The 18499-nt window shown below is 43.9% G+C and overlaps 1 protein-coding gene across 1 annotated transcript; it reads right to left on the reverse strand.

Annotated features, from left to right (window-relative positions):
* Positions 1 to 753: 753 nt before the first annotated feature.
* On the reverse strand, positions 754 to 17737 carry TICRR (TOPBP1 interacting checkpoint and replication regulator). The gene is made up of 22 exons (XM_014886339.2): positions 17090 to 17737; positions 16329 to 16614; positions 15518 to 15759; positions 15019 to 15262; positions 14515 to 14650; positions 13669 to 13811; positions 12763 to 12975; positions 11987 to 12135; positions 11175 to 11269; positions 10721 to 10814; positions 10471 to 10550; positions 9909 to 10145; positions 9387 to 9483; positions 9103 to 9175; positions 8302 to 8442; positions 7707 to 7797; positions 7136 to 7197; positions 6195 to 6350; positions 5301 to 5458; positions 2843 to 5120; positions 1509 to 1613; positions 754 to 1189 (listed from the first exon to the last, which is right to left on the reverse strand). The coding sequence occupies exons 1-22, from the start codon at positions 17735 to 17737 to the stop codon at positions 1071 to 1073; spliced, it is 5847 nt and encodes a 1948-aa protein (XP_014741825.2). The 3' UTR covers positions 754 to 1070.
* Positions 17738 to 18499: the final 762 nt, after the last annotated feature.

Below are 18499 nucleotides of genomic sequence, written 5' to 3' on the forward strand. Positions count from 1 at the left end.
AAATAGTGTTCCTCAAAACCTTAAAGGACCTTACAAACCTGATTTCCCATGCCTTGTTTTAGAACGACCTCGTACCTTCTTCATAGCTCTCCACTTCCTGTGCAGTCAGTAGACACACAGTGGGGTGACTGCCCCCAAGATCCTGCTATGCACAAAGAAATCCCAAGGAAAAAAATTCAGCCCTTCCAATATTAAGCACAATTTTAGCCCCTTGTAGGCTACATCTCGGGCACTGAACGACAGCCCCTGCTCTATTCATGGGGTTAGAACACAAATGTGTCACAGGCAACTAAACTACTATTTAATCCATGACTCAGTTTGGTTTGGAGCAGTCTTGAAACTCATCTTCAGTTATTCCAAGTTTCATTTCTCAAGGACGCTTCCCCAGCCAATTCTCTCTGGCTTACTGCAAGTTTGCAGAAAAGGACAATGAAGTCATTCCATCAGCATCTGCTTATCCAGCAGTAGCCAGGAGCGGATACACCAAACCATTCATGATCTACAAAGATGTTCCCAGTTAAATTATATTTCTCCTTTTCTGTACTCTTGGCACTTGGCTAATTAATTAATCCACTTGTTATTTTCCACTAAGCCATGGCAAACTGGATGCAATTAACAGAGGGATCCATTTAGTATCAGGACAAGACACAGCAGGAGCAGGCAGCTTGTTCTGTACCCATTCGCCTCCAGCATCCTCCTTCCTGCAGCCCCCATCCCTCAAGCCAAAGACAGATTTTGGATTAAAGGACACAATGAAAATTCATATCAGTTTATTTTACAAGAAAGCTGTAGAAAAGTGGCAGTTCTCCCTCTTGACCTGGGAGAACTGGACCTTCACTGCAGAACTCACTCTAAGCTTCCATTAGCAGAAAGACCAAGCTAGGCTTTGAATGGATGGAAGAAACTGTAACTTTTTAGAGTGGTCCTTATTTCTATTGCCATGTGCTTGCATCCAGTCTCCTACCAACACAAGGCAGCTCCAGTCCAGCACCAAACTCCAGTCTTTGTTAAAAGGTGTGTTGTACAGCTGGGATAATACAAAGTTTTCCATGCTGGTCTGGCTCCAAACTTCAGCTGAGCAGCTTTTTCCTTGAGTAAGTCCTGCTAAGGCGATGCCTCCTGGAAACCATGATGTGGAATGGAGACAGCTCCTGGTTGGCAGTAATTTGGACAGCATCAGATTCCTCTTCTACAACAACAGAAAGAATACATGAAAGCCACAGTTTATCAGAATTCACTGGTGATTCCAAGAAGCCAAATACCAAATGGAGACAAGAACTGGAAGTTGCACTTCCCATGTAGCTGCTCTCTTCATTGCAACCTTTCCTCCCAAACTTCCCAGTTCATGCCAAGTTTCTTGTAAGCATGTGAGACTGAGACACTGAACACAGCAGTGGCAGATACAGTCACAAGTTTTCTGCCCAGAGCCCGACCCCTAGCACAGCATGATTTTGTTCTTATTAGCTGGAGGCCAGCAGAGAGCCCAGCCTCTCCTCTCCTGTGCTTACCTCGAACACGCTTTCTCTGAGCCGGTGGTGGGGACAGCAGGGGAGACTGGGTCAGGGCTACAAGGCTGCTGGCAGAAAGTCCACTCTTCAAGGGTGGAGTGGAGCCTGGAGAAGCACAGGGAGATGCTGCAGCAAAACCACTCAACAACTCAAATGTTAACATCACACACAGCCTTTATGCTACCTCAAAACTGACATCAGTGTAAGTGATACTTTGAGTTTATCTGAAACAAACTCTAGGCTGTCACAGTGGTGTTTTAAGTACAGCCTGAGCCAGGAGGCTGTTTTAGCATTTGTGGTGCATTAGTGATGTTTTAGTATTTGAGAAAGGTAAATGGCAGTCTGGAATCAGCTCTTAGCACATTAAATTTTTTTAACTAGCTTAGCAGAAAATCACTTCACTTGTATTAAACACAGGTAATTCACATTTCCTGAAAGAAAACTGTTACAGCCACAATGATCTAAAAATATAAACACAAGTTCTGTAGGTACAGAAAGTCTCTTACAGGACTATCTTAAGGCTAAGCACTGGTATTACTTCATGTCCTGAATATGGATTAATGTTGCTTCAAGGTTTGGCCTTTTTTCTGTGATAATGCTGAGTAAGACACTGCCTCTGTATACAAATCTTGCAAGAGAAAACAGACACCAAAGCTTAGTGCAATGACTACGGAACACACCTGCCACAGCTCCCTGTAATTTCTACAATACTGGATTAAGTATTTGAAATTCACAAGGCCTTGTTTACAGAGCTGAACAGCCTGTTTCACCAAGATTAGCTGAAGTGTCTGAATCCATAGCAAAAGCAAAGAGACAGCTCAGATCTATACACCTACTGATATATTATTGCTAGCAAGGGAATCATTCCTTTCAAGGGGCCCACCATCACAGGCAGAGACAACTGGAGCACCAATAAATACCAACATCCACAGGACTAACCCCACCAAGACTCCAGTCTGAAGCACTGAAGTAGCAAAGCTTTACACTTAAGATTTTTGGCTTCAGAGCTGGATGCTGGGCAGAAATAACCAGTGGCATCAACATAAACCTGAACAAATCACCAGCTGGATGCAACTGGGATCCTCTCTCAAGTTCTCAAACCTTCCTTTTAGTTCCCCCAGCCGCCTGGTCTTTCATATTTCTCTGCTCTCTCTTCCATCATTAATACTCCTCATATCCAGTCTGCCTCTGCACATAATTATCTTCCATATCATCTACAAGCCACTCTCCCTCAGATAATTACACAGACAACAACTGTGTTCTTGTTTTAGTCTAACCTCCATTTTTAACCACATCTGAATTTCAATGGAGTGTCTTTCATGCCATTTAATTACCTGACAGAAGGAAGACATCATCATCCCCTAGAGAACTGTGGTGCTCCAGTGTTTTGAGAGCACACACTCCTGGTTTCTCAGGAAGTACACAGTCTGTCCTTGATTTATTTCTGTTGCCCTCATCTGTGGAAAAGCCAGTGAGCTCCAAGCTGCCCCTATCAGTACACGATCTCTTGGCACTGTGATTCTCCTCCTTTTCTGGTGACAGGTAAGTAAAGACTCGCTTCCGAGATTTCAAGCCAAAAGTTCCCACGGCAGAGTCCTCATCAGCCCTCGGCTCAGAGTCACTAGGAGATGCCTGATCCTGGAGCCTGCAAATCCCTTCCAGTTCGAATTCCCCAAGAGTATTTGTTACTTTGCTGCTGCAGTGTTCTGAGATCCTCATGGTTTTCTCTCTGCCTGCTGACACCCGTGTCCGTTCATCAGCATTCCTCTCGCTCTGACCACAGCTCACATTAGCAGTGCTGCCTGCTGCTCTCTTCCTCCGAGGCCAGTCATTGATGGCATCAGGAGTGGTCTTCCCCTTCTGCTTTGGAGAAGGTGTCCGGAGAACTCCTGCCTCCAAGGGGAACGGGGAGGTGACAGCAGAGGCACAGCTTGTTGGGGTGTACGACTGGCATATGTAGGTCTGTCCTGCACCTTTCCCAGGTGTACTATGGAAAGAACGGCAGCAGGATGGAGAAACACAGGCAGCTGCTAGTTTTCCTGGGTGCTTGCTGCACCAGGTCATAGCAAAATCACTGAAGGGGCTTTCTCCTCCCTTGGGTTTGCTGGCACTTGATTCAGGTTGAACTTCCAATGATGAGCAAGAGCCAATTTTCTTAATGCGAAGCTTGGGCAGGCCTGAAGCTTGCATTTCCATTTCCACTTCGTACGTCGGCGAGCTGGCAGAAGGAAGTTTGCAATGACTTTCAGGAGTGGAGAACTTGGCTGTGAACTGTGGCTCTCCCATGCGTGCCGCAGCCTCCCGCTGCCTCCTGTCTGCAGTGCAGCGCAGGGAATAGGCAGGAGGAGACTTCTGCACGGGAGGTAATGTTTTCAGGGCAGATCTGAAGCGTCTCTTCACACTTGGAGCTTTTAGTCCCATATATTCTTCCCTCAGCAGAGTTCTTGCTTCCAAGTCATCACTAGCTGTTTGCAAATCACTTAGGAAGGACTCACAGGTGTTTGCACTGCAGTTCTCCCCCTTAACTGATGGCTCACAGTCTCTCTCAGCATTCTGTGCATGTTCCTGCCCTCCAGCAAAAGGCTTTGGAGACAAACGGTTTTCCAAGTTCTCCCTTGAAGGAGACTTTTGAGACACTCTATCCATCTGTTTATTTTTCTCCAATACAGAAGTATTTTCAGTAACTTGGGATTGATGAAGCTGAAGGCTTTCTACAGAACAGTTATCACCACAATCATGATGATTGTTCTCATTTTCTCTAAGTGTTGCACATGTGAGGCTCTCTCCTCTAGAACCTGGTTCACGTTTGGCCTGCTTGGATGTGTGAAGCAGGGACCTCACTGAAATACCTGGTGTCTTTTGAGAAGATGGTTTAGATGCACCGGGTTCCCAGTCAGAGTCCCCAGCCTGCCTGTAGGAAGCAGAGCAGCTTGTCACAGTGTTTGTGGAACTTTCACGGAGTGGAGAACTGCAGAGAGGCTCTGGCCTCGCAGCAAGTTGAGGTATTTCTGTACTCAGTGGGCTGGTACATAACTTTGAACCTGGACCTTCAAGTTTCCTGGGTGTCCTTTTAGGTGCTTCAGATAACTGATCTGACTGCACCTGAATCTCCTTTGTGAGGATCTGCCTCCGAGCACTAACTGGAGATGTTAATTTTGACAGGTATCTCAAGGAGCGTCTTGGAGTCTGAAGTTCTGTAAAACACCTTTCTTGGTTGGCAGAGGGGGAAGAAGAAGCAGTTGGATTTGAATCTGTTGGAGGTAATACAGAGGCATTGAGCCCTGTGAACCCTTCATGTTTTGGTGTTTGCAAGCCAGGGTCTTTGCAAGGAGGGGTAAGTATTAGTGCTGCACAACAGTCCTCAGCAGCTACTTGCAGTAAGTTTACTCTCTTGCTGTCAGTTAGTGCAGATGGAGACTTGACCCTTTGTGCAGGAGGAGAAAAGTACTTTCCCAAACACTTAGCTACAGTCTGCTTAGCTGCTGGACTTTTGCCAGGTGTCTTCTCCAGCTTCTGTGGTGTCATGTGGACAGTGCGAGGCGATCGCCTTGGGAACTTACTGGCAGAATTTAGTGGCTTCTGGGCAAATTTATGAGGTGCTTTTCTAGGAGTCTGCAGGGGAAGAATAATAAAATAAAGAGTATTATCTATCCATCTTCGTATTTACTTCCCAAGATTTGAAACATAAAAAATCCATTGGATGAGACTTAACGAACACTAAATTTAAGATGCTGATGAATGGAGGAGAAAATGATGATGGGAAGAAAGAGAAAGGGAGGTAACTGTTTCTACCTGACATGAGGGAAGCTCCTCCAAGTGTAAGGAATCTTTTCTTGTTCTCCTCCTCCCCGGTGAATGCTTCACTGCAGGACTACACATGTCAGTGACTGCACCAAAGAAAAACCTCTTGGGAGTCTGGACAGGGGGGCTCTCTGAGTGCTGCTTAAGGCCTAAAAAATGGAACAGTACAATTTAACTAATATAAACGTGCCACAATTGTCTGAATCCTATCAGATATGTGGAAAAGTAGTGTAAAAAGCTCATATCCCTGGCATGTTCTTTTCTAACCAAGTGTTAAAGCATCACCGGAATTATTGTTATTTCCCATTATGAAATTAATATCCATCTCTAAAAAGAGTGCTCCAATGGTAAAAAAAAGATATAAAATACCTCAGTCTCTTATTCTATTTATAGCTTGTAGCTTTAGATAGTTCTGGTTCATGACTAAGGATTCTAATAACTAGAATATAAAGAACTAAATGTCACCATTTTTAGCTGATAATCCTACTGAGAAAGCCTGCAAAGAAGATCCCATCAGTCATTGCTTTATGCTGCCACAGAGTAGACTGAAAGTAAGCTATAGGATTTCTGTCCCATATTTTACAGGGATTTCACTGCATTTAAGGAATGCAGACTGACAATCAGTGGTATTCTGTTAGATGGGCCTGACTGGTTTGTTAAGTTGGCAGTGAATTCATCATAGAAATAGCTGCCTTACCATCCTCAAAATTCAGATTACCAATTAAAAAATAATTACTGAGGATGAATTTCTATCTACGGAAGATATTACATGACAGCTCTTAGCTTCTTACAGTCTCTTGTAGAGCCAAATCAAATCAAACTCAGAGCTATCCATGCCAGCTTTTCAGATCAGCAGTATCAGTCTGCTCAAATCCCACTCTGTACCTTCTACATCCTGCAGTTTACAGCTCTCCTTTTCTTGACTCTGGTGGAGGTGCTGTGAATTTTTTGAGCTGGGCTGTGTAGTGGAATAGAAAGCACCAGAGCAGGTCCTGTTCAAAGACAGCTGTTTGATGCGTGGGCTTCTTCTCAAACCTGCTTCTGAAAAGGCAAGGACATTGGAGATTGAGCAATTGCCCCTCAGCAATGGGCACATCATCAGGAACATTTCACAACTGCAAGGAACATAATCTCAGAAGGAACTTTTCTACAGAAACCCATCTCATCCCGGAAGGCAAGCAGGTGAAGAAAAGGTTCCATTTTCTTGAGGATTTGGAATATTTATGCATACAAATTTCCTTCTAAAGTATGATGTTCCTCCTCTATCTCATGATTACTCTTATTCCTCTTTACAATTATACGGAAAGGAACGCTGGGAAAAGCCATGCTCAATGCAAGTTACATCCAAATTAAAAGATGTGTTAAAGCTCTTGTCTCTTTTTGCTACCAATTCCATTTTCCTGCTTGCCCAGACATGCTGGTTTTTATTTCCCTTCTGGGGAAAAGGAACAGCAATAGCCAGCGTAAGAGACACTCCCAGAGCCAGGTGGCTGTTACAGCAGAAATCAGAGCAAGGTCACAGCACAACATGGTGAAGTTACATTAAAAATAAGTATGTACTGGTTTGACAGTAAATGTAGCAGCTCATAATCTTGTTCACCCTTCAAGTCCTTCACATTTTTCATTTAAAAGACTTACTATCTACCTCTCTTTCTCAACTTCTACTGTACAGAGTGGTTAAAGCAGTGAGCAGCAAGTGGTTCTGTCAAAACAGAACAGTACAACACTTTTGGACTGACTTCTCATGAATTAGCCAAATCAAAGCACATTCATCTTAAGAGCTACGACACAGCCAAACCACCTTTCATGAAAAAATCGGTGCTTACCATATATGGCCTTCTCTGGAGATTCTTCTACAACACCAGTGTCACAACCTGGATCAGAAGACCTTGAAAAACAACAGACATTGTGGGCTTAGCATACTGAGCACATTTACAGGAACAGAACTTGCCACAAAGACTGAAAAGCAATGCTCTGTTCTACACCAACATATTGCTTTGTGGCTACTCTAAGTGAGCAATTAGTGAGCACTTTGCCTCCTATTGACATGCAATTAAGAATGGGTAGGTCCCTAGGTGTACAGGTAACAGTTCTACATGAAAGAAAATGCTACAATTCAGCCTGGAGTCCACAAAATACAGCAGGAGCCTTTTGTTCAGAAGCCCTTGAATCATCAACTGAACCTAAACAGACCTTAGCTGCAAGAAATAAAGCAGCCTGACTTTCAGGACGAAGCAAGCAGTATTTCCCCCCACTCAAGCAATGGCATTTAGCCTCCACCGGTTCTCTTACTGCCTTAAGTGAAGATCTTCTTGCCTACAACGATACCTGGTAATTCTGCTCATAGCCATTAATTAGATAGCCCATATTTACTGAAGAAATTCAGAAAGAACTCACCGGCCTTTGATCTGCTTGTGTAGGAGTCTCCTGGACACCTGTTTATGTACTGGTGTTTCTGCAACTCTCTTGGTCAATAACTTGCGATGATCTAAAAATCATGCAAGAGCTGTAACATCACACAATTATAGAGCACTTGGAACAAATAAATAAATACAGTTTTGTACAGGCTTAAGCTTGACAGTCAATATAGAATCTCTGTGTTGTCTCCCAGCACTCATAAGCTATCATTATTTCAGTCCAGTGTCTACACCCCCCTCCCACTCTCTCAATATTATTAGTGTATTATTATTAGTAGTACCATGTCAGACATAGTTAACCTACTGAGATAATTTCATTCTTTGTCTTTATTTCACAGATCCTTTTTCAACCAAGCATTTTTAACTTTAACTTTCTTTATGAGATGTAAAGAGTTCAGTAAAAACAGGTTTCAGTTTCAATACCATCATTATTCACCCTCCAACCAAAGCAATGACCTGCTTTTATCCTTATTAAAAACAGATCATAATTGTTTCATAGAACTGAGAATGCAAAAAATAGGAATTTTAACAAAAGCTCTTCCATAACAATCCTACATGTGCAAGTCATACCCTACCTTTGTTGCCTTCACTGGTGCATTTGTATTTCAGGCCTTCCACAGCAGATACTGACTGGCTTCTAAGCATCTTTTTCAGCGACCTTTTTGATGGTGAAAGCATCTCTTCATTGAAGAGATTCCTCCTTACCTTCGTAACCTCTGTGAGGCAAGAAGAGCAAGACAGGATCAGATTACAAGGCAAAGAAGAAGGTAATTTTGTCAGGCCACTAGGAATAGAACAATATATCAGCATGGAAAGACAACTTTTTAGAGGCTAAAAAGATTTGAAAAGCTGTATTTTCTGCTACCGAACATGTCCTCTTCTAAATCCATTCCAGCCTTCTCTTCTGAATTTGTATTATTTGCATTATTTCAGCAGTAAGCTACAACAGATGCCATAGCAGAAAAAGCAGACAATGTCGCATGTGGAACATTAGGTGCACTACAAAATCTCAACTAAAGCACATCTTGGTTCAAAGAACACATGTGAGATTTATTTTTATGAAGTATTTGTGGGGATATTTCCCATTTTCAGATGATAGTTCATTCTTGTCCCCATTTTCTTTTCAGGAGAGAGAAGATGGAAATAATTTCAAGAGTCAAGGTTTTCTTTTGAGGACACGAAATTTAAGTTTTCTGTGTATGAGTACACAGAATAGTGCACATTTTTTTCCCCTCAAAGTTTTTGCACAACTCAGCAAAACTTCCCTCAGATTTCCAGCACACCTCAGCATAATTTCATCATGGCTCAGTAAAATTTACAGGGGCAACATGTGCTGAAGATGCACCTTTCCATGAAAAAGTCAGAAGTCAATATACCTTGCACTGCCTCTTTCTGCAGCAAAGGCATCTGCTGGGACTTCTCAGTGGCAAGGTAGGAACGCGAGTTGTCCTGAAACAAATGAGCAATCAGCCTCAGCAGCAGTGCAATGTCATGTTTAAGTATGAACATTAACTGTAAGCTCTGAACCACACATTATTTCAAGTTCTCCTTCGAAACAATTTGATCTCTGTATATAGCACATTTACTAAAGGAATACAGAGCAAAAGTTTTTGCAGTCAAGCATCACAACTCACAGATAATTCTTCTGGAAGAATGTTACCTTTCTGATGGGGTTCTTGGCTACCTTGGGAATCTCAATTTGACGCAAGTTCTGTGGTGCTTCTGTCATGCTCCTGTGTCTGGCTAACAAGTTATTCCTTTAGAAAATACATAAAAGTTAAGTTAAAATAAGATCAAAAGCACAGTTATCAACCTACTGACAATTAAACTGGGGGGTGACTCAAGAGACAGAAAGTGTTTACCTAAATTCAAATTGCAAACTACGTTGATACCTCACTTACTACAACACTGGGATATGATCTGCAATATAAAAAGCTATTCCTCAGGCTGGTATTGGAATTCATTCACAATTTGCTAATATGAACACAGAATCCCCAACAGACAGATCTCCAGTAAATCACTTTTAACTTTAACAATATAGATCAGCTACTGCACAGCATAACATGCTTTTCGTCCCACGGAAGATGCTCCTGCAATCTACTTTTGCATAAGATACAAATACAGAATAAAGACAGTATATTTTATAGTGAACAAAAAGCTGTCTCCTGTTTGGAATTACTACCTTCTCTTTTTGGCAGATCTGGTGCGCAGCTCCTCCAGCTGATCACTCTCAGTGCAAACAACACCGGGAGTTAAGATAGACGATAAAGAGGGAGGAAGGCCTGGAGATTTGCTATCCAGAGTCATGGAGTCATCACTGAAGAAGTCTGAAGGCAGAACTGATGCCAGCTTTGGAGGTATTTGTGTACCTAGACCATAATAAATACCTCCAAGGGTCTTCGGTATAGAATTCATATACCTGGAGCATCAGAGAGAACCACATGAAATACACCCCTCCTCAAAACTGTTGGTATTTCAAATCTAAGGTGTGAGCTAAATCCTTGCTCTTACATGTCAGTTTAAAATCAACAAACTGAATATCAACTGAGTTTTTTAATTAGTTTACTTGCTTACCAGCTACATTTCTTTAACCAAAATATAGGCATAATAAAGAGAATACATCTAAACTTCTGAAAATTACAAAGATACAGTAAATCAAAGCTATTGATTGCAATCTACTCACAGACAACATTCTACCCAAACCATGGTTCCCAGCAACACATAAGTCATGCTAAATAACTTACAATTCTAATATTTCCTCTAGAAACTTAGTAAGATAGGCTGGGTCTTCAGTCAGACATAAAATGCGCAGCATATCTGTGACCTGGAAGAGAAAGTCAGGTGGCAAAATGGATTAAGGAGTGACAGCTGCAGCAGCAGATATTTTAGTATATAAGGAATATAAACTGTTATGTAAAATCAAAGGCAAAGCAGGTTCCAGGTCTGCATTTCTAGTGCCATGCAGAAAGACAACCTGGTTTATACTTTACTTGCCTCATCTAACAGCTGCTCCATGTCCTCAGTGTTATTTTGCAGCAAAGGGCACTGAAGGCACAACTCAAGGCGCAAAAATACCTGAAGTCGGCACCTAAGAAAACAAGTAATTATCCACCACCTCTTTTTCCAAGGGAAACAGCAGATTTTCTGCAAAAGGTGTGCTCAAAAAAAGCAATGGGAAGGGAAGTGGTTCCTTTTGACAGCAAAATTTAGTTAGCATTTCATTTTGGTGGCAAGGGAGATGCCTCATTCCAGATATAGGCTGCAGTGCTTATCACACAGCACGGGTATATTTGCATTTAATGAAATGGTTTTACTGCAACCAGAGAGTCCCCTTGAAATATTTGTCCCGTGTAAACACTTTTCCAATTGTACAAAAAAAAACACCATTAAAAACTGCTAACCAACTCCACAGTATCTCAGAAACTGAAGTAAATACAGTGTCTCATACTCTCTGACTTTGGTCTCCTTCTGTGAGCCATGCTGTTGTCTGAGCATTTTGCTGGTCTTTAGGAGATGCTTTCTGACTCTTCCCACACAGGCCACCTGCAAACACACAATGACAGCAAGAACTTCCAAACTGTTCCCTGTCTGCAGGGCACAGGTTCCTCCCTTGTTCCCAAGTTATCCCCCCAGCCTACTCTTTTGCAAAGAGTTCAGTTTTTTTCCTTTTCTTTCAAGGAAAGGAATTACTTTTCCTTTCAGTAGCAAAGTTATGACATAGAACAAATTAGAGCTTGAAATCAGAGGTCTCTTGCTCGCAGCTTCAGGCCTTCTTCACTCTGGATTTGTCTCTCACAGTGTTTTTGTTAAATTAATCACAAGTTTACCAGTTTTGGTTTCAGATTATTGTAAGCCTATAAATAGTGCTAAAGATTGTATGAAATACCTTGAAAAATTTCTCTTTCCTGGCAAAGCCAGGCCTGTATTTGCCATGTAATGCAAAAACTTCTTTAAAATATGGTTTGCAAGAATGTATTTTTTTAAGTACTGTCTTTGAAATTAGAATTTGTAAGGAGGGCAATGTAAAGAAAAGACATCTTATAACACTTAGCAAAGTTGTAAACTGATAACTGAACTGTATTTTTCTATACTTCACAAGCATCCAGTTTTTCACTATTGAGTCCTCACAGATAGAAGCAGTCAGTGACCATGGTGCAACTCCACATAAAACTTCAGGGAACATGAAGGAAAGGTTGCCCAAAATAATAAAAATTCTAACTTCCTGATCAGTAACAACCCTGACCACATGCTCTTACCTACCTCTTTCTCTTTGGCATCTTGTATTTTCAAGAATCTTTTAATGGCCATGATCATATTCTGGGCACACACGGATGAAGGAATTCCCTCAGCAACAGCCTTCTGGTAGCTTGCAGTCAAGTGGAACTGCAGCTCCTCCTCTGTTTGGAAGTCTGCAAGGAAATGATCTCCCTTAACTAAATGCATGTTCACCACGTGTCACTGATAAAATACTCACTGCAGCTAAAGCAAGGAGGAGGAGAATAATAAATAATAATAATAAATATTTCTTCCAGCAATGACGCATCGAGAGCACAGCACACTAACAGAAGCAGTCCCAGGTCCAGGCCCATGACATATTATAAGCTAAATCAATCCTATAAAGTTTGCTTAAGGTCAGCAAACTTTCAGGCTACTGTAGCAGTCAAGAAATGCCCTTTATTTCTGCTTATAACTTGATGAGGGCTTCCCTCTATTTCTTTTGGTTAAAAAAATTTAAAAAGTAAATCACATTGCTTTTTCCAGATGGATACAAGGCAAGAAGCTAACCTCAAAAGCATCTCTAACACTTGTTTGTAAAGAATCAAAAACTAAATAGCAGAAGGGTGAGAAAAAATGTCGATTCTTTGCCATGCTGAAGATACAGAAACTCAAACACTGATCTACTCCTTGGTACTGAATACTCCATTATTATCCTTTGCCCTCCCTTCCATAAAAATCCTCTCTGACTCCTGTATCAGAATATCAAGAGTTCACATGGGATATAGCAGGACAGAAAGATAACAGGACTTAACACATACCAATTGATATTTTAAGTGCTTTTGCCTTTCCTTCCACCTTTTCATCCAATCTTTTTGCTGAAAGCTTCTGTGGAACCTTATCATTCACTGCTGGTGGCACAGCATCAGGTTGAAACTTCTGAGCTTTTACATTCAGTCTTGCTACATTGAGCATCTGCAGGGACCTGGGCATGGTCTTCATCTTCTGCCTGACTGGAGTTCGGGGAACACCACCTGCAATGCCACAAGAGAGAGTTCTAGCATCAGGCACACTGGGGAAGGAACTCCATCCAAGGTAGAGAACAACTCTAAATTCTGTATTATTGTGAACTTAATAACCTCCTAGACGAAAACATGGTTGGTATTTCTTCATTAAATCAATGCATAGCCAATGTAGCAGGCAGCTACTTCTTTAAATAAAAAGCCAAGTGCATACTGCTCTGCCTAAGAACTTACATAGGTTTAATCAAAGTTATATACATAGGCAGCAATCTCATGTCACAGAAATAGAAACAGTTGACAGAGTAGGACTTGCAGATACATTAGGCTAGGGTAAAGTCAACTGTAGCTAGTGTAGAGAAATGCAATGATTAAACTCTTCTAGAAAAAAAGTGTTTTATTTCTCTAATTACAACAAAATTGAGAGATTGCAATATTTGCTAGTAGTTGGAGCAGTCCCTGTTTCAACAGCTAATTAAACTGCAGAACTCTGAATGCTGTTTTTAACACCTTTGTCAGTCACTGCACAGCCCTGAATTATAATAATTTGAGTTCTACTACAGGACAAACCTAATACTAATAAGTAAATGAGACTGTCCCTAAATAAAAAAAATCGAAAGCATGGTACTACTTATGAGTACAGATCTCTGGAGTTCATGCATCATCTTTCGTTGCCAACACGCATACATAATCCCAAAGTATACATACGTCTTTTTTTGTTATTTCCTGGTCCAGCTGCAGCAGAGGTTTCATTGAATTTTCTCTGGTACAGCTCAGATAGACTTTCTGAGAGCTCCACATCAGATTGGTCTGCATCATCCTTCCTGTTAGCACAAGGAACCTGCAGGAGCCTATATGAAAGAACAATACCATTATCAAAAAGGTGGGAGTAGGAGGCATATCCCTTCTCTCCTATGGACAGAAATAAGGTTTCTCTAGATTGCAGTCTGCAGCAATATAGTGCAAGTAGCACACACTAGTAACTCTTCCAGCATCTGTTCCCCAAGACTTAGGAGATGCAGAAAACCCAAATGCTCCTAAAATGTGGAAACAAGCATTACATTAATGTACAATGGATGTGGCATTGACTTGTACCACAAAATTAAATGAGCAGCTTTGTGCTTTCTAAACTACCCTGGCATTAGGCTCTTTTGGTTCACTCAACGAGCTCTTTGAAGAAAGCAAGCTTATTCAATCCAAATAAACACCAACTGTGAGAACACAACCACATCTTCAGTATCTTGCATTGGATCTTACCATCCCATAAAAACTGAAATTTGTCATTTCCCAAATAGCTTATGGTCTTTTTAAGTGACATTTTCAACTCCTGAAACTACAAGATTTTAATCCATGCAAATTGATACACAAAAATCCTGTTCCCAGTTTCTTTTGTCTAGTTACTCCATAAAGAGATAAGCCACCAGTAAACTGAGTACAAAAATAAAAGCAGTAGAGAGGCACTTAATTCTAGAACTCTAAGCAATGCTACAGCCATACTCCCTTAATAGGAAGCAGAAATCCTTGATTACTGCTCAGAGACATTCAGAAAAATACCTGAATGACTCCATCAGATCTGAGCTTGCTCCACATGCATTGGATGCAGGATACCACGCTTCCAGCACTGAAGGATGCCAGCCCCCGGTATGGGACAGTTCCCGTTGGACCCACTCTGGCACTGGAGTTTCTTCTCCTGTAAGCAGACACACAGATACACAAAAATGAGAAAAGCTGAACTAAACGGCAGAAGGTCCCAGCCTTCAGAAGCTCTAAGAGAAAGGTTCCCAAACTTTTGATCCTGGAGAGACAATTTCATAGGCAGTACATCAGAAGATGAGAAGATTCACTCTAACACAAAACACACATGTAAAAGTAGATTTCTCAGCACACTCATAGAGATTTCTTTCTGCATCACATTACAAGGACTTAGCTACAGATGACACAATTAACAAGTCCCAAAAATAAGACTCCTCCAGGAGAAAATCATCAACTTAAGATTTTTTCCACTGCAGATCTGGAGACGATCAAAAGATGGAGAGTTTTGCATTTCCTGACACTTACCCAGACTGGTCAGAGAATCCTCCACTGACATGTCAATTTTATTCAACACACTATTCACAATCTCTGGCAGTTGAGTAGCACAGTCTTGGGAAGAGTCTTCCACTACAGCTCCTTCAAGGCTGCATCCCTGAATTTCAGCAGTCTTCTCAGGACCAAGCACAGTCAGAACTGCAGTATCCTCAGAAAGCGGTGACAGAACAGCAGTGCAGGGGCACCAAGTTTTAGACAGAGATACTTCAGCAATCTGCATTTTAAAAGGAAAAAAAAAAAGGGAAAAAGACTTTACATTATCTAGAAATACAGAGACCTAAGGAGCACAGATACTTTCAAGCAGGTTATAGAGTTACATGATCTAAAAAAAAAATGTTCTGAATTTCATTTCAAATGAGCAATTTGCAATGCAATATCTGTTATTGTCTTCACAACATGATACTGCCACCCCTTTTGCCACAGTTCATTTCAGAGCAGGTATTAGTTTAAGGCAAAGAGGAAAATTTACCATGTGCAGTCCTTCAGCCATCAGACTCCTCAACAGCTGATGAAACAGAGACCTGTTACATTCTCCCTGCTCAGCCTGGGAGCTCTGCAGTATCCAGCTCTCTGTGAGGAAGTGACCAGCCTGTGCCAAGCTCCAACCTGTCAAGCTTCCTTTCAGGAAGATGCTGACTGGACAATGTAGTTGTCTTTGGCTCATGGCAAGAGGTACCAGGATCACAGCACAGCTTTCCTCCTTCTTCTCTCCTGTGCAAGCATAGGATAAAGTAAAAGTCTGAAAGCAAGTAAAAAGGTTTCTCCATCTAGGTGAAGAGACAACTTCTATGTCAATAAAGTGAGTTCAAGATTAAAGAGGGAATATACATTAAGTGTGTTACAGAACTGACTTCCTTCCCAGACTCTCAAGGAGCTGAGTGCATAGAAGCACCACTAAAGAAAGACCCCATGCATACTGCATGCTGCTTTACAGCTAATCTGTTTTCTCTGGAAGGGGCTTTTAATCTGTGTTCTTATTTTAGCTAAGTTGAATAATTGTATGGCAAAAGAGAGTACACCTCTATAAGGTGCAACCAGCAAAGAGCTCCTCATCCATATTTCTAGGAGCATGGAAGACTGAAGAGGCTAAATCAGAAATATAGGCTCACAGTTCTTTTATCAGAAGTAGGGCACAAGCAGAACTTTAAAAGAAAAACACCTAGGCTTTTAAATATGTAAAGTTCTACACACACTATTCTAAAGAAAGCTCATCAAGGACCCTGCATGAAAGATCGGTTACTACCACGCACATCTACGTTTTTCTTTCCGTTTTTTACTACCTGGCATGCTGAGAAACAATGTTCCTTCTTGCTGGGGAAACACTGATCGATGCACGGATGGCCTGGAGAACAAACAGTTCAAAGTCGCATCCAGGGGCAGAAGTGTGGCCCAAGGCACAGCCTGTGGCACTGGCAACCTGGAGTCTCCAAGGAAGCCAGGAACAGCATCTTCCCTGGGGTGACTCAGACAGTGCACCAAGGTTTCAGCTGGCAAAATGGTGCCTCCCATCTGAGAAATCACTTCAAACATTGTCCAGTAGCCACCATGATCTGGGCATTCAATCAGCTGAAATAAAAGTAACAGAGAGGTCACAAGTTAAGGTTGGCAGTGAGAGAGCTTTCATGCAAACAAATAAAAATTGTGCTTTTTCAGAAAAGCTGGCATGTGAAACATATACATAGCATCTAAATACGGTGCATTAAAAGCCAGCAATATTTTCAAGCTATTTTTTTAATCTGGTATCTCCACACCTGAACTTCAGGCTGCTTATCTGCAATTCTGAACAGCTACAACACCCCCCTAAGTCAAAGCACAAGACATCCCATCAATAAACACTGTACAGCTACTCCACTGCAGATGTATCCCAGTCTCCACGTGGATGACTCCATTCCAGATTTCAGCCCCTTGCTGAAGATTATGAGGCAGTAAGTGAAACCTGGCACGGTTCCCTACCACTCAAAGATTACTTATGCCAGAAAGCAGCGTGGTAGATATCCCGCTAGTGCTCAGAGCTGAAAGCTGTGCGGTCCAACCTCGTTACCTGAGCCCAGTCGGCAGTGTCCACCCAGAACAGGGTGATTTTCTGTTCCACGAGCAACTCCTGGACACTCTTGGGCAGGAGTTTCTCCGCCAGCTCCTGCGCCGTGGGCGGCTCTCCAAGGGAGGAGGGGGCATCATTCCCCGACACGAAGTGCCGGAGCTCCCTCCGCGAGTGCGGACAAGGGGAGAACAGGAACACGGCGTTCACGAAGCCCTCGGGCGGCGCCTCCGGGGGCTCTGTGGCAGCCAGCCCCGTCCTGCGGCTCCTGCGGGGCGGCTTGGCGGGGGACGCGATCTCCGGGCGGTCCCACTGGAAGTCGAGCAGCGTCTCCTTGAGCCCGCTGTGCGTGAGGGCGGCTCGCGGCGCGGGGCCGGGCAGGGCGGCGGGGACCCGTGCCCCGAGCCGCTCCGCCAGCTCCTCCTCGAACCTCTCCCAGGCGCGGGGCCCCGGCGGGCGGAATCCGCCGCCCCGCGAGGCGCCGCCGCGACCGCCGAGCGAGTCAAAGAAGCGGAAGGCCCAGCGGAGGCAGGAGAGACCGAAGCGGCAGCCCAGGAGGGTGAGGAGGCGGAGGGCGCCGCGCTGGAGCCGCTCGCGGCACGCCGGGCTGGCGGTGTCCAGGAGGAACACGGCGCTGTGCGAGCACGACATGGCGCAGGCCCCTCACACCGCCGCCGCCATCGCCCGCCCGGTACGGCCGCTCGCGCCCTCGCCTAGCACGGGCCCCCATTGGCTGCCGCAGAGCTCCCGCCACGCCCACTTCTCTCGCTTCCCTCTCCCATTGGTGGAGAACAGGAAGCAGGAGGACGGAGGGACGCGACGACGAGAAGGGCGCTCGCTGCTGATTGGCCAGCCGCGCGGCCAGCGCTGCCATCCCATTGGCGGGGGCCAGTGAAGGAGGGGCGGGCGGGGCCAGCGCGCGGACCGAGCCGATTGGGGGCCGCCACCGGTTTAAAATTTAAAGCCGGCGGGGCGCGCGTGGCGATGACGTCATTGGGTGTGCGGTATGACGTCACCAGGACGGGGCAGTGTCCTCGCCGGGCGCCAGGCGGGACCCCGGGGCTGAGCCGTGACACCGGCCCGACCCTACCCTACCCTACCCTGCCCGCCCTGCACCCGGCAGGCTCTTCCAGTGCCGCTAGAGGTCCGCGCCTGCCCGCAGACCGGCACCTCCCCATCCCCGCTACCGCCCGCGGGCAGCAGAGACAGCGACAGCGGCACACATAGCCTGCCCGCAGGGTCCTACCGACACGGCATCCTCCTCCCAAGCCTCCGTGGGGGACAGCAGGAACAGCCCAAAATTCAGATTCAAATTCAGATTGCATATTACAGAAAAAAAAAATATACTGTTCGGGCGGTCGGGCATTGAAATAGGTTGGGCAGGGCAGTGGTGGAGTCAACATCCCCGAAGGT

The sequence above is a fragment of the Sturnus vulgaris genome, chromosome 13 (genome assembly GCF_052056855.1).
Source record: "Sturnus vulgaris isolate bStuVul1 chromosome 13, bStuVul1.hap1, whole genome shotgun sequence".
In the NCBI taxonomy this organism is placed as follows: domain Eukaryota; kingdom Metazoa; phylum Chordata; class Aves; order Passeriformes; family Sturnidae; genus Sturnus; species Sturnus vulgaris.

Bases quoted from the DNA above. Each gene is read 5' to 3' on its own strand.
- TICRR (XM_014886339.2), bottom strand. From the start codon at position 17,737: ATGTCGTGCTCGCACAGCGCCGTGTTCCTCCTGGACACCGCCAGCCCG. The intron at 15,263-15,517 runs GTAAATTTTCCT...TTTAAAATGCAG, and splicing joins TGGCTGAAGGACTGCACATG to ATTGCTGAAGTATCTCTGTC. The intron at 13,812-14,514 runs GTATTTTTCTGA...TCTTTCATATAG, and splicing joins GATCTGATGGAGTCATTCAG to GCTCCTGCAGGTTCCTTGTG.